At 36.8% G+C, this 15,514-nt stretch overlaps 1 protein-coding gene across 1 annotated transcript; it reads left to right on the forward strand.

The window, feature by feature from the left end:
• Window positions 1-1,092: 1,092 nt before the first annotated feature.
• On the forward strand, window positions 1,093-15,071 carry RBM11 (RNA binding motif protein 11). The gene is made up of 5 exons (XM_010360382.2): window positions 1,093-1,218; window positions 4,998-5,160; window positions 6,545-6,617; window positions 11,163-11,262; window positions 13,571-15,071. The coding sequence occupies exons 1-5, from the start codon at window positions 1,123-1,125 to the stop codon at window positions 13,982-13,984; spliced, it is 846 nt and encodes a 281-aa protein (XP_010358684.1). The 5' UTR covers window positions 1,093-1,122; the 3' UTR covers window positions 13,985-15,071.
• The last annotated feature ends 443 nt before the right edge of the window (window positions 15,072-15,514 follow it).

Below are 15,514 nucleotides of genomic sequence, written 5' to 3' on the forward strand. Positions count from 1 at the left end.
AAAGAGAAATCACTTGTTCAAAGCAATAAAACTATGTAATGTCAAAGATCAATTAGAAATTAGGATTTCCTAAAATGTGTACCTTTTCATTAGAAAAGATGACTTTTTTTGGTCCATCGACCAGATAAAAGCATGCTTCCTCAATTCAAAATGAAATTTTATCACGATGTGAAACGAAAGGTCAAATAATGTTCTGATTACCTATATGATATTCATGGGATGATCTCAAGGTCCTATGTAGACGTATGGTAGCTTCAGAAAGGAAGCCAAGTTAACAGTTGACAGTTGATTTAACAAAGTACTGAGATTCTAAGGTTTCTCTCTCCTTTCTTGTAATTTTATTGTTCTTAAGAGTTTTATTAAAAACAAAATTATCCCCAAGAAAGAACTAAGCCTCTAGCCTGGTACACCATATACAAAGTATAACCCTGAAACAAAGCACAGCCCCAGCTGCCATCCTCAAAAACCCTGGCTTAGACACAAAACTTGCTCAGTCTCACCAGTATATCCCTTGGTATTCGCTTTCTCAAGTTCCTTTCAGAGTCCACTTAAAACCTCTGTGACCAGTTTCAAAAACTCATCTAGGGAGCACTTTCTAGGAAAATAAACTTTAATTCTAGTTTTCTGTTATATCCACATCCATGCAAACATCGATTCTTTAAAAAAATTATTTATAATTTAATATCTTCGTGATTTGTTCATTTATTCTTCGGACACAAAGAAATGAATCTCCCTGCACTCGCCTGGGAGCTTCTGCAATGAAGTTATTACAATTTAAATAATCTCTACAGTCATTGTATTTAAAATGTTGACTGAATAAATCCAAAATCAATTAATGTGCCAGAAAAAAAGGAAGCCACCCCACGAGCTAAAGGATAAGGCCCTTTCTGCATTCATCTTTCTTACTCTCACCCACTCTCCCACCACCCAGCCCTAAGGCAGGCGAGGGAGCCGTGCGGTGGGCGGTTCCCCACGTCCGCTGGGGGCGTGGCCCTGAGGCCTCGCCTGGCACCCGGCGCGCGCTCCCGGCGCCGGCCGCGCCCGCTCACCCGGGCGGAGCCGTAAAGCCGGAGAAGGGGCGGGGTCTCAGCTCCTACTTCATTCTAGGGCCGAGACCGGAGGATGTTCCCTGCTCAGGAGGAGGCCGACAGGACCGTGTTTGTGGGGAATTTAGAGGCCCGAGTTCGGGAAGAGATTCTGTACGAGCTGTTCCTTCAGGTACCGTCCTCTGGGAAGGGGCGGCGGAGGGGCGGAGCCCGTCGGGCCGGAAGCGTAGCGCGCACCTGGACCACCCGGAGCCCGGCCCCCTTCCGCCCCATCCTGAGCAGGGGTTTTAATTTGGTTTCGCTTTGGCGCACCTGTCTCCAGGTGAGCGTCTGGGGAGTGAAGTGATGGAGCGTTCCCCCGTCCCCATTCCCGCTGCAGAGTCCTGGGGGTGGGCAGGGACAGGGTTCCCTCAACCCCAGTTTCTGATTAAGGGCTTTCACGAGGCTGCCTGGGCCTCGGGTGTGCTGAGGCAGAACCGAAAACCGCCTGGTCACTGTTCGTCAAGTAGTAAGCACGCTGACATCCCGCAAAAGGAGAGGGGACGCTTTTATAATGTTTCCTTTTACACCTTGCTTCTTCCTTCAAGTGCTTTTATGCGGAGAGTATTTTTATTCCAGCATGAGAAGTGAGATTTGAGACGATTTGCAGCCAACTTACCGTGACTGTGATCAGTTGATTCCCTGGCCAAGGCCCTTTCATTCATGCCAAGAGGACCTTCTGAAACTTTGAGACCTCGTACCTCTAGGATTAAGCCTGCTGTGTCCTGTATACACGCTCACTTACTGTATTGTCCTATACAGCTAGGTCTCACTTGCCAGAAAGATACCCTCATTCAGCCATTCCCCTAACCATGTAATGATCGGGAATTACCAAATACTAAGGAGGGTGCTGGGAATACAAATTGAAGAGACACCCTTTCATCTTCCTAAAAGGGAGAACTTAAAATTACAGATAAAAAGAGAACGGGACATAGATAGAAAAGTGGTTCCGAGTGCGAGTTCTGAGGTCAGCAGTGTGACTCTGAGCCTGTCAATGAATTCCTCAGTGCCTCAGTTTCCTTATATGTCAAAAGAGAGTAATAGGATCTGCAGTATAATGTGGCTGTCGGAATAGATGGCCTAATGGTAAAATGGCTACAGCTGATAGCCATTTTAACTCACTTATGAGTGATATATTCATTTATCACTCATTATATAATCATTTATCACTCATATACTCATTATGATAGCCATAATAACTCACTGTTTGCTACCGCTACTACTGCTAATGGTACTGCTGTTATTAGTGTCTTAATTTAATTTAATGTAACTTAATTTAGGAGAGCTAAGTAATTAAACATGAGGCCAAAGTACGATAAGAAAGCGGCAGCCCTTTATTGCAAATATGCACACACTCTCAGGCGAGGTTCTCTGGTCCTCGGGTATAGGGAAGTCACGCCGGCGCTCTCGGGTGAGGTTCTCCGGTCCACGAATGCCTGGGCGAAGAAGTCACCCCGGCTCCTGCAGGCAGCAGACTTTTATGCATTGGTACTGGAAGGGGGCGGGCAGTGGGCGGGATAAGGGCGTGATAGGGGCGTCTCCATAGGCGTGGCCAGGTAAGTTTCGGTTTCCTCAGATTGAGGTCACGCGGCGCCTGCTCAAGTTGATCTGCATTTTTCCACGCGCGGGTAAGTTGGTGATGAAGAACCCGGAAGCAACATGGATTGTGCCTTCTTGTTCACCTTCCTCCATCTTGTCCTTTCTCCCTCACCCAAACAATTAGTAATAAGAGTAACATCAAGAGAAATCAATAGTTACTTCCTCCTATCAGAATAAGGGAAGGTTCCGAGGGAGTCATTTGCAGAACTAAATTTTCAGGATTGAATGGGTCATACGGGTTATTTGGTTGTGAAAGGACTTACTTTTGTCTCTAAACAACTAAAGCAACCCTCTTTTGATTATAGATACAATTTGGTAAAGAGGGTTCTTTCCAGGAATACAGTTTCCTTTCCTGGACGTTAATTTTTTTTTTTATTATTTGAAAAATATTATTGATTTTAAGACTTTTAGGTTCATCCTTTTAATTCATCTTTGTAAATGTGTCTCTTTTTTATCAGCTCTAATCCATGTCAGTTTTTTCATTCAGTATCATTTAAAACTTACTATATTATGTTAAAAAAAAAAAAAACACCAAAAACCGAAAGAAATATAAAGTAAACTTAGAGTTGTTTTTCCCCAGAAGACTTCTTTCACTCTGTGCCTCAAAAAAAAGGAAAGTGAAAGACTGGGGTGGGACTGCATTATACAATAACCGTTATTTTTAGTTAATCAGGACTCGATCAATATCAGTTGTGTGGATCCACAAGACTATATATTATCTTATCATTTTTTATAATTTCCCTCTTCCACCTAAGCAAAATGTAAATTTTATTTAATAGATCAGGTAGAAGCGTAAGTTCTTATTTTTGTCTAGGTATTGAAAGGAATTGCCAAAGTGGAGTTTCTTTTCCACTTTAGGATTCCAACACCCAGTAAAACTTGACAACTATCACACTATGTATTTCATTGTGGTTTAAAAAATACTATAAGGTAATGTGATTGTTGCTATAAGTCTTCATGTTGAATTTTATCTTTAAAAATGCTTTGGATTATCTAAATTTATGTCAAAATTCAAATCACGTAAGCATATTCTGTCCCATAGTGATTACATCTATTTAATATCAGTATAAAAATCACCAATTTTATTGGTTTTGTTTATATTACAGTATATTTATCCTTTTACTGTTTTCTTTCAAATTTCTGATTATACTTGGAAATGAGAAAATCAGATTTATTATCATTACACTTTTAATACTAGAGTTGAGATTTAGAGAAAATATAATGAATTCAGTTTCAAATATGTTGAGATTGAAGTACAAAAACATAGATGTCTCCATGAAAGAGACATAGCGGGAAAAGTAGATTTGTTGTTGAGGTGGTCCTGAAAGCCAGAAGGGAAGGGAAGTTAATCCCTGGGAGAGCACAGAGAATGAAAGGAAAAGACTAAATCTTAACACATGGAATTATTTTAAATATGATCATTAATATTTTTCTTTAGAGTAAAAGCAATTTTTTATGTATGCAACTCTACAGAGAAAAATAATCAGTTGTTAAAGTCCGAACCATTCAGCATTATATCAGTTTTTGTGTTTGTAAGTGCCTCCTCCCGTCATTATCATGGCTGTGATGTAATTTTTTGTTAGTTGTAATTAACAATTTTTTATGATATTTGGCTCTGTTTTTAAATCTTCATTGCATATTATAGGTTTTTCTATCAACATAATCTGAATATTTATAATTTATATTTTATTCCATTTTAATAACACACCATGAAATAATATCTCCAGTTGTTAGATTTAGAGCCTCTCTAATTTCTCACACTTACAAATAATGCAATATACTTAAAGTCTTAAACATATTTAAACATTTTTCCTTTGGAAATTTACCAGTGGAGTTTCCAAATCAAAATGCGTAATAAATTTATTTATTCTTGTAAAGATATGTAATCTTCATGACAGAAAATTTAAACTATGATATAACATTGCCAGCTGTTTTGAGGATAACTCAACCAAAATTGAATTTCTCATTTCAGTTAATTTTTGAATTCAACACTGTGAATATATATGGAGACGAAGTATTATTTTAATCTTAGATTCATGTGTTTTCTAAATGGGTTTGTTAAGCCTAACAGAAGGATAGTCTACCATTTCTTTTACCTAGAATTTCCTGTTCTTAACACCATGTATGTTTCCCCAGTGAGCCAGAAAATACAAAGAAAGTGTGAGGAAGTGCAATATTTATTATTAGAAAGATACATTATCAGCAGAGCCACATAAAGATATTGCTAACACATTTCTTTAGTCTAAAGTTGAATTATTTGAGTATGAAAAAATCTTTGGATTTATGAGAAAATAATTTTTAAGTTTCTTATAGGCGGGGCCACTAACTAAAGTGACTATATGCAAAGACAGAGAAGGAAAGCCGAAGTCTTTTGGATTTGTCTGCTTTAAACACCCAGAATCGGTGTCTTATGCCATAGCTTTGCTGAATGGAATTCGTTTATATGGAAGACCAATTAACGTGCAGTATCGATTTGGTAGGTCCTGTCACTGATTAATCTTCAGAGTGTTTTGTGGTTGGTACTATTCTCAGAGGTGTAAGCAATTTGTTTCCTATATAGTGGAAGACCAAAAAAAAAAAAGTACCTTCTGGTCATTGTTAAATTTTCTCAGAACACATGTCTAATTCATAATGTTATATAGTTAATTAGTCTTGACAAACCTATAGCATCTTTTCTAAAAATAAAATGTAAGGTATTCGTTTTAGTATCAGCCAGCATGTAGCTATGATGGTTGCTATTGGTCCTTATAAATTGATCAAATCTAAATGAACTGGGGTCACACAACTGTAGCATTTATATAGCAAGAGTATTTACTAATCTTGTCACTGCTAATGTATGGTATTGAATCCGTACTATTTGGAAGATAGAGAGAGGGCATTAGTCCATCTGGGGAAACCTTTCTATACATGTTGCCCAGAATTTTAAGCCCCTGTAAGAGCAAAGTGGCGAAAGGCAACTGTAGAGTTACCCTTCCTAGTGGTGGAAAAAACTTCCTGACATGAATGACTTGAGCAACTTCTCCTGCACACATGTCAGGAACAGATCATTCGTGATTTAGCTGCCCAGAGAATGTGATAACATTACGCCAGCCCTTTCATGTTTCAGGAGACTAACAGAGGCCATCTGTTAATTCTTGCAAAATGTATGCAGCCTCCTCTAAGTGGTTCAGGCTTATTGATCTATCACTTGTTGATTTTTAAATTCCTCTTGCTATACTAAAAGCAAACAAATAGTAATAACAAAAACAATGCTTTATTGCAAAGCGAAAGTGCATGTTTTTGCATTTTTTTTCTTTTTTTCTTCCTTTCTTTTTCATTTTTTTTTTTAATACATGGTTGCATCACGCTCTCTGGTACTTTCTGGTTAACTTGCACAGCTTGGTATTAGGTTGGTGCAGAAGTAAGTGAGATTTTGCCATTACTTTTTAATGTCTGTAGAATAGGCCAGGGTATATTATGTTTTGTCACATCATGTATAAGGTTGAATTGGCTTTTGTCCATGAGGGTTAAACTCCTGCCTTGTACACTGGAAGCAAATAACACTTGTTTATTTGCCATTTTTAGTTTACAGCTGTCTAGAACAAACCATCATGTATCTTACAAAGTCCAATGTCAGTGTCATTCTTATTTACAGTCATTGATTTAGACAAAGCTTGATTTTAATTTATTGATACATAGTACTGTAAACAATTTGTAAATATGATTTGAGAGGTCAGATATGCATATATCTTCTCTGAGTATAGAATTTTTAAATCACTACTATGTCCTAAAATATTTTGAGTCATTTTATGGTTTAATATTAGAACTCAAAACAAAAAAAATGCACCATGAAGTAACCTGTTACTCTGTTTCTTTTAAAGGGAGTTCTCACTCTTCTGAACCAACTAACCAAAATTTTGAGAGCTGTGTTAAGATAAATTCATACAGCTACAGGTAATTTTTAAAATATTTCTCATTAAATGTGAAGCAAATATGTTCTTATGCTAAGAGGAGTTTTTATATATTTTGGGCTATTGTAAAACTTTACTTTTTAGGCATAGGATAAAATTAAGGAATATCTGCTTTTCCGAGCCCATGAAAAGTGATAGAAAATATTTTCATTTAAAGTTCGGTCTTAATATTTTCAGTAGTAGGGGGTAGAGACTTATATTTGTAGTTTTTTTTTTTTATAGTTTTCCACATGCTTTTCATAGCTGTTAAATCATTTAGACATACAAGGTTTCATCATGGATCATAGAGATACTGTTATTTATGCTTTACATTTGAGTAAATGGAGTTGCAAAAGTTAACCAATTCTTAAGGTCACAGGATGATAAATTCCTAGCTTTGAAACTAAGCCTTCTGACATTAGCCATTCAATTAATTATTTTACTCTTTGAAATAACGTCTCTGTGTTAATTTTCAAACTCTTCTAGAATTTTGTATAGCCTGATTTATTGATGCAATGGTAGCCTCCACGTACACTATCTGGCAAGCTATCCCAGAGGTCATGAAACTGAAAGGCTCCCACACTAAATGAAAATGTTCAAATTACACCTTTTATTACATCCATTTTAAAAACAATGAAAAGCAAGAAGAAAGATATTGGATAACTTAGCACACTTAGGAAAAGGTGCAAGCAGGCAGAAGGACCAACTAACTGAGTTGTGGTTACACTAATAAACACATGCCCTGTTTCTCTCTGCTGTATCAGCCTCCCCTTGCTGACTGCAGTACTTCTGCAGCCTCTCTAAGTGGTTCAGGCTTTTTCATGTATCACTGGTTGGTTTTTAAATTTCTCTTGCTATACTAAAAACAAATATGAATAACAAAAACAATGCATTCTTGCAAAGGGAAAGTGCTTCTCTTTGCATTCTCTTTGCATTCTCTTTGCATTTCTTCTTCTGGCTTCATCATGCTCTCTGGTACTGTCCGGTTAACTTACACGGGCTGATAGAATAGGTCAGGGTATATTATGTTCTGATACATCATATAGATGTATGATGTAGATATCTATATCTATATAGAGAGGAGAGGAATAGATATACTCTATTCAGAGTAGAGATATAGATCTACATATCTCTATATAGATATCATATATATAGAGAGAAGTATTGCTCTGCCAGCTTGTTTACAGTCTATGATAAACATTAAACATGTATATCATCCATACTGCTTTTTTTCTTGTCTTCTTTAGCAGAAGTGAATATTCTCAAGTAAACTAACAATAGCTGACCCTTCTATCCCTTTTTGTTATATCAACCCTCTGAACATAGGAGAGTGGCCCCTTGGGACTGTCAAATATGCAGGGTTACCTTTCAGAGCAGTATTGCACCCCAGACAAAACAGTGTGCTCCTCGTCTTCATTCACCCCAACTTTTCTATATCAGTGAAATCAGAAGTTAGGAAAGGAGGTGGTAAAATTGGATTGCCTGAATTTGCATGTTGGCTCTGCCACTTTATTAACATCAATTCACAGTTTATTAACAGTCTGTTAACACTGTTAATAAAGTAGCAGAGGCAAGATGCAAATTCAGACAAGAACTGGATATGTTATTTTACCACTCTGTTCCCCATCTCTAAAATGAGGATAAAACTTTAAAAGGTTACTGTGAGAATTGAATTTTATAATTCACACAAGGTGCTTAAAAGACTGAGCATACAACGTTCCGCAAATGTTAGCATAAAGGGGGATTTATTACTTTGGTGGGGGAAGCACTATATAGACTCGTGTGTCGAGCCACGTATATAATGTAAGAGCTTCTTTTTTCTACTAGTACCAAGTGGGAAAAGATATCTCGTCTTCCTCAGGAGTTAGAAAGGAACAAACTATTGGTAAGATTTAGATGGAAGAGAAAAGACTAGATGGGCACTAGAATATAGCAGGAAAACTCTGTTATTTTCTAGTTATGCTTGGTACACTGACCCTAAGTCATCACAAATTCTAGAGTAGACAACCTGAGTTATGTGTATATATTGGATATGACATTTCATTAATAATACTTTATTCTTCTAGTATTTCTGATATTATAAAGAAAGTATAAAAAAATGGGTTATCATGTCCCCAAAGTGATTTGCAGAGAAAAATGGTGCTTTTTTACCAGTCTTTGCTCTTCCTTGGAAATGGATTTTTATGCTGTTTCTTGTTTATTGTACCTTCTGCTTTTATGAATGTTTCCTGTATTCGTTTGCTAGGGCTGCTGTAACAAAGTACCACAAACGGAGTACTTGAGCAATAGTTGTTCATTGTCTCATGGTTCTGAAGGCTAGACATCCAAGATAAAGGTGTCAGCAGCATTTCCTTATGAGAGCTATCAGAAATCATCTGTGTCATACCTCTCCCTCAGCTTCTGGTGATTTGATGTCAGTCGTTGGTGTTTTTCAGCTTGTGGAAGCATTACCAAGAGATCACCTTTATCTTCACATGGCGTTCTTCCTGTGGGCATCTGTACTATAGTTTGAATGTGGCCCTCAAAAGTTCATATGTTGAAATTTTGGTCCCCAGTGCCGCAGTGTGGAGACGTGGGACCTTTGGGATGTGACTGGGTCATGAAGGCTCTGCCCTCATGTATATTTTAATTCATTCATGGATTATTGGATTAATTGGTTATTGAGGAAATGGGTCTGTTATCACAAGTAGATCTGTTGTAAAAACCAGTTTGGCCATCTCTCGTGAGCTCCTTCCTCCTGCCTGTGAGGACTTCTGCCATATTTTGACATAGTATAGCTCACCGGAAGCTAACCATAGCCACCTTCACGAGAAGCTACCTGATCTTGGACTCTGCAGCCTGAAGAACCACGAGCCAAAATAAACCTCTTTTCTTCATAACAAACAGAGTACCTGTTTGTTATATAATACCAGTTTGTTATAACAACAGAAAATGGAGTAAAACAGTCTGTCTTCAAATTTCCCCTTTTTATCAGGATACCACTCATACTGGATTAGGGACCCATCCTGTTCCAATATGACCTCATCTTAACTAATGATATCTGCAATGACCCTTTTTCCAAATAAGGTAACATTCTGAAATACTGGGGTTTAGGACTTAAATTTTGGGGAAACATGTCAGCCCATCAGACTTCCGAATTTACATGTGGGTCCTCTATGCAGACAACTTTGCATCCCCTGAGGAAAGACAGTGGTTTTATCTGCAGCTGTTTTCATCATGGTGCTAATATCACCACTTCTGCTACTGAGTCCTATCTTCCCCACTCGGTAACCTCGCTCTACGTTTCATCTTGTTCCTTGCCGTCACTTTCCCCACATGCGTTCTGGTCTTCCTGAGCACTCTCTCCTTAACAGGCTGTTATATTTTTCTCTTTCTGTTACTGAAAAATCTTTCATCCTTCACATCCTTTCTTCCCATTCTTGCCTCAAACTCATTGTTATATAGAAGCTGCTCTTTTTGAAGGTTATCAGGTACCTTCTGACCAGCAATTCAGAGGACCCAGTGCTTATCCAGTTTACTCTCCTGTAACAACAGACACCTAATTCTTTTCTTAATGGAGTTTTTGCTTCTGCTGACTTCTATGGTAGTGCTCTCACCACTTGTAAGTGGGGTTCTGCCTAGCCATCTGACTGCTTCCTGTCATTCTCCTTGACTCATCTTTGTCTCCACCTTCCTCTGCTAATTTTAGCCTTCTTCATGGTACACTTCCTATCCTAAGAATTACTAATATTCGCATTAAAATTAACAAGTAGACTATTTAAGAGTAGCCATAGAATCTGGCTAGCATTTGTAACCTCTCCATAGAAGCACATATAACATTTATAAATGTATAAATGAAACTTTGGTACAGTTTTTAAATTAGGTGTTTCATTAATTAACGTGTGGAAGACATCAGCAAATGTGTTCATGTTAGCATTAGCAGTCGGTTTAGGAAAGAGCATAATCTTTATAGTTAAACAGTAAAGGTATCTTTAAAAATAAATGAGGGTGAGGGGAGGGAACTTAGAGGACAGGTCATTAGATGCAGCAAACCACCATGGCACACTTATACCTATGTAACAAACCTGTATGTGCTGCGCATGTATCCCAGAACTTAAGGTAAAATTTTAAAAAATTAAATTACATTTTAAAAAAACTGATGAAAATTTCTAGCTTCTTAAATTTTTTTTATATCTGGAAAAGATTGAAGTGTACCCTTTGTAAATACTAACAACTTGCTTTGCTCTTTCAATATCTAAGTGTTATTCGTCTTTATATAAATAGAATACTGTCCAGCAGTTTTCTATCAGAAAGCCAGATTTGACTTTAAGTATCAAGGCTTCAATATTTAGTAAGTGATTTATTGCTGTGTCACTGTGTTATCAGTAATAATAACTGATTATTTGTGTATGTGTTTAAGGTAATTAATTACTGTTTAACTGAATGCTGTCCGATAAGCTTGCCTTCTCTGTCTTTGTAATTATGAAGAACTTACATTTTTCTTAAGAGAAAATAACATTTGTAAGAGGAATTTTAAGATTTTATTACTTCTTCTTTCATGTCCTCAAAGGAATGAAGAAATGGTGGTGGGCAGATCTTCCTTTCCCATGCAGTGTTTACCAATTCATAATACTTCTTTACCTCAAGAATATTTTCCCTTTCAGAAGATGGTAAGCTTAATATGCATTTTATTCAGTATATAATATGATACAAACTATGAAGAACATGAAGGACTATTTGTAACATATGGTGCCCAAATCTAAACTGGGATGAAGGCACAAGATGTCCCAGCACTGTCCTCCAGTGTTATCCTGCCCTAGCACCATCATCCTAAATTTCACTTCTAATGCCTTAGCAAATGGCCATGGTGTCAACAGAAAAGGGGTGGATGGCAGTGACGACACACTGCAGTCCAAGTGAAATTTGAGTAGAGAGTTCTAATGTAAATGACTATTTTAAAAGACGTTTGCAGTGGCCGGACATGGTGGTTCACACCTGTAATCACAGCACTTTGGGAGGCCAGGGCAGGATCAGTTGAGGTCAAGACCAGCCTGGCCAACACAGTGAAACCCTCTCCATCATAAAAATAGAAAAAAGTAACCGGGTATGGTGGTGCACGCCTGTAACCCCAGCTACTTAGGAGGCTCAGACATGATTGCTTGAACCTAGAAGGTGGAGGTCGCAGTGAGCCAAGATTGTGCTCCAGCCTGGCCAATAGAGCAAGACTCTGTCTCAAAAAAAAAAAAAGACCAAAAAAAAGTTTGCAGAATTGAATAATTTGAATAATTTCACTTAATGAAGTATTTTTATGTAATGTCATCAGTCCTAAATAGATTGCTTTTGGACATGGATTTTGAAAGTAAATTTCTCTTTTTAATTAAAGACAAAACTATATGAACGTTCTCAATTGGTCGAGTAAACTAAATTATTTCCAGAGACTACCAAAAATTGCTTTTGACCCAGAAATCTTAATTATGGACTTCATTGTGAAAGGGGAACTTATTTTTTTCAATTCCTCATAAATAAGAAATTGAAGTCCAGGGTTGTTAATCAACAGTCCCAAGATTTTCAGCTTGTTAGTGATAGGTGTAGGACTAACCCAGGTCTTCTGACTCACATACTGTTATTTTTGCAAATACCCAAAGTATACGGGAGGTTGAGATTTGTTAAATATCCATTTTCAATTTTTAAATGGAAAGAAATTTTCCTGTAAAATGATACTTTTAAACTTCTGGTAAAAACAAACAAACAAACAAAAAAAAACCTTTTCTTAATTATGGTAAAACATTAGTAAACAATCAGTTCTCATCTGAAACTCTAAATGTCTTCATCTGAGCATTTTTTGTCTTTGGGTAGAGATGGGGTAGGAGAGAGACCCAAGTTCATGGTATCTCTATTAATCTTTAATCTGCTTTGAATAGTTAGAAATTTGAGTTAAGAGCTTGTTTGTTTTTAAAGGAAGTATCTCTCTATCTAAACAATAAATAACTATGCTATACAATATGGGGGCAGTTAGCCAGATATGCACCTAGGACGCTCAGTTTTAAAATTTTATTTAATTTTAATTAATTTAAATTAAAATTTAAAACCGATACTTGGTTCAGTTTTCAGAAAACTTTTAGGTATATTTGAAACAACTTGGGCATGTGAGTGTATTTTTTTCAACTCTAAATTTGATGTAATCTAAATTCAGATCAGGTGTTTTCAAGAAAAATTTAGCATTCAGATTGAGATATGCCGTAAGTATAAAATATACCTCATATTTTGAAGACTTCATGTGAAGAAACAGTAAAATATCTCATTAATTTTATGTCATTTACATATTAAAATTATATCATTTAAATTGATATATTGGGATAATAAAATACATTGTTTAATTTCACCTATTTATTTTTACTTTTGTATTGCAGTTATTAGATTTAAAACTACATGAGGGCTGGGCACAGTGGCTCACGCCTGTGATCCCAGCACTTTAGGTGGCCGAGGTGGGTGGATCACCTGAGGTTGGGAGATCAAGACCAGCCTGACCAATATGGTGAAATGCTGTCTCCACTAAAAATACAAAAATTAGCTGGGTGTGGTGGTGGGCGCCTGTAGTCCCAGCTTCTTGGGAGACTGAGACAGAAGAATTGCTTGAACTCAGAAGGTGGAGGTTGTAGTGAGCCAAGATTGCGCCACTGTACTCCAGCCTGGGCAACAAAGTGAGACCCTGTCTCAAAACAAACAAACAAACAAACAAAAAACTATTTCCATTGGATAGCACTAATCTGTATTGTAGTGAGCTATACATAACCTCAACTCTTTATATTGACTCTTTAATGAAACACCTACCTTTCTAATATGAGAGGTCACTATCTTTCTTATACCAAAACACAGTTTAGTTTATTCATGGCTATTGTATAATACATGTAAACTGTTAACTTTTTTCCTTAATCTTTTGGATTTGCTTTGGTAGATGAATGTCTTTTGTTTTCACAGCAGTGGCATGCATATAATCCAGTGCTGCAGCTTCCTTACTATGAGATGACAGCTCCACTTCCTAATAGTGCATCCGTGTCTTCCTCACTGAATCATGTTCCAGATCTTGAGGCTGGACCCGGCTCATATAAATGGACTCACCAACAACCAAGTGACTCTGACCTTTATCAGATGACAGCTCCACTTCCTGGTAGTGCATCCGTGTCTTCCTCACTGAATCACGTTCCAGATCTTGAGGCTGGACCCACCTCATATAAATGGACGCACCAACAACCAAGTGATTCTGACTTCTATCAGATGAATAAACGAAAGAGGCAAAAGCAAACAAGCGATAGTGATAGTAGCACAGACAACAACAGAGGCAACGAATGTAGCCAAAAGTTCCGAAAGTCTAAGAAGAAGAAAAGATACTAGTATTACCTACAAATGAAACTTACCTATACTGATCTTAGTTCTCTTATGAAAAAAATAAGATGTTATTCCATCAAATAACCAATGTCATGGCTATCTTGTCTTTTGAAATATATAGTAATAAGACTTATCTCTGGTTGCTGTTCAATTTTTGCCTTGAATGACAAAAGCTTTCTAAAAATAATATAATGTACCACTTTTTGTATTTGTCATTATATTTTTGACCCATTGGTAATAAATAGACTATTGTCATTTTATTAGTACCAATGATGACATTTCACCAAACTATTAATCAAAAGTCACTTATTGAACACATTGATAAAGCACCATGCTCCCTTTGATTATCCCCTGTAACCAACACTCAACTACAAATAGGCTGGGATTCAATGTGGAGTGGTGGATTTCCTGAAAGAAAGTCATGCATATATTTAAGGATTGCATATTGTTTCTAATGAGGATGTAATAAACAGACATTAGTACCCCTTTCTTTTAGTATCTAAAGATGTTGTTTCTGAGCCATACTCTTCTTCAGGTTTATTTTATAAAGTGAGGACATATGATAATGATACCAAAGGAAAGATAATTCTCATGAAACCAACTTTTGGATCATTCCCTTTTTATACAATTGCGTATTTATAGGGATACCTGCCTCTTCTCATGTATTAATTGTATGTCATTAAAATAAGTTGGCTATGTCAGTGTGTATTATTCACCTCTTTTGCTAGCAAGTTTTGAGATGATATATTAACATATATAAATCATGAAAATGAGCAAGTAAATAGAATAATATTTTATTAATGTATGATATGTAATGCTTATTGTCTAAATCAAGTTTCCTATTTTTGGTTTATTTATTTTAAAAGAAAAATAAAATGTGTTGTTTATTTGGGCATTTCTGTTTATAGCTCATTACAAACTAGAGTGATGAAAATATGTATTTACTAAAGCTAATTGAAAGAGTCATGCAACTCAGTTGGGAATTAACCACCCAATTCAATAGTAAAAGCCATGCTTGGATGTTTCTTTTGCATGTTGCCTAGCATTTTACAGATATTTATTATTTTTAAAAAAAGGATATGTTTTTAATGAAGGGAGTAACTGAATTTTAATCTTGGTTATAAATATATAATATAGTGACGTTTGAAACATAAATATTAGTCTATTTCTATCTAATCAAAATGCAAAACAATTTTCCTTTTGTAGCTGATACGGTTTGGCTCTGTGTCCACACCCAAATCTGACCTTGACTTGTAATCCCCATTATTCCCTCATGTCAAGGGCAGGACCAGGTAGAGGTAATTGGATCATGGGGGCAGTTTCCCTCATGCTCTTCTTGCAATAATGAGTGAGTGTCATGAGATGTCATGGTTTCATAAGCATCTGGCATTTCCCCTGCTGACACTCCGTCCTGCTGCCTTGTGAAGAAGGTGCCTGCTTCTCCTTTGCCTTCTACCATTAGTTATAGGTTTCCTGAAGGCCTCCCCAACAGTGCTGAATTGTGAGTCAATTAAACCTATTTCCTTTATTAATTAC

Source organism: Rhinopithecus roxellana, chromosome 13 (genome assembly GCF_007565055.1).
Source record: "Rhinopithecus roxellana isolate Shanxi Qingling chromosome 13, ASM756505v1, whole genome shotgun sequence".
Classification (NCBI taxonomy): domain Eukaryota; kingdom Metazoa; phylum Chordata; class Mammalia; order Primates; family Cercopithecidae; genus Rhinopithecus; species Rhinopithecus roxellana.

Excerpts from the sequence above, each read along its gene's own strand:
- RBM11 (XM_010360382.2), top strand. The coding sequence starts at position 1,123 with ATGTTCCCTGCTCAGGAGGAGGCCGACAGGACCGTGTTTGTGGGGAAT. Across the intron at positions 6,618-11,162 it reads ATAAATTCATACAGCTACAG|GAATGAAGAAATGGTGGTGG; the intron begins GTAATTTTTAAA and ends ATGTCCTCAAAG. Across the intron at positions 11,263-13,570 it reads ATTTTCCCTTTCAGAAGATG|CAGTGGCATGCATATAATCC; the intron begins GTAAGCTTAATA and ends TTGTTTTCACAG.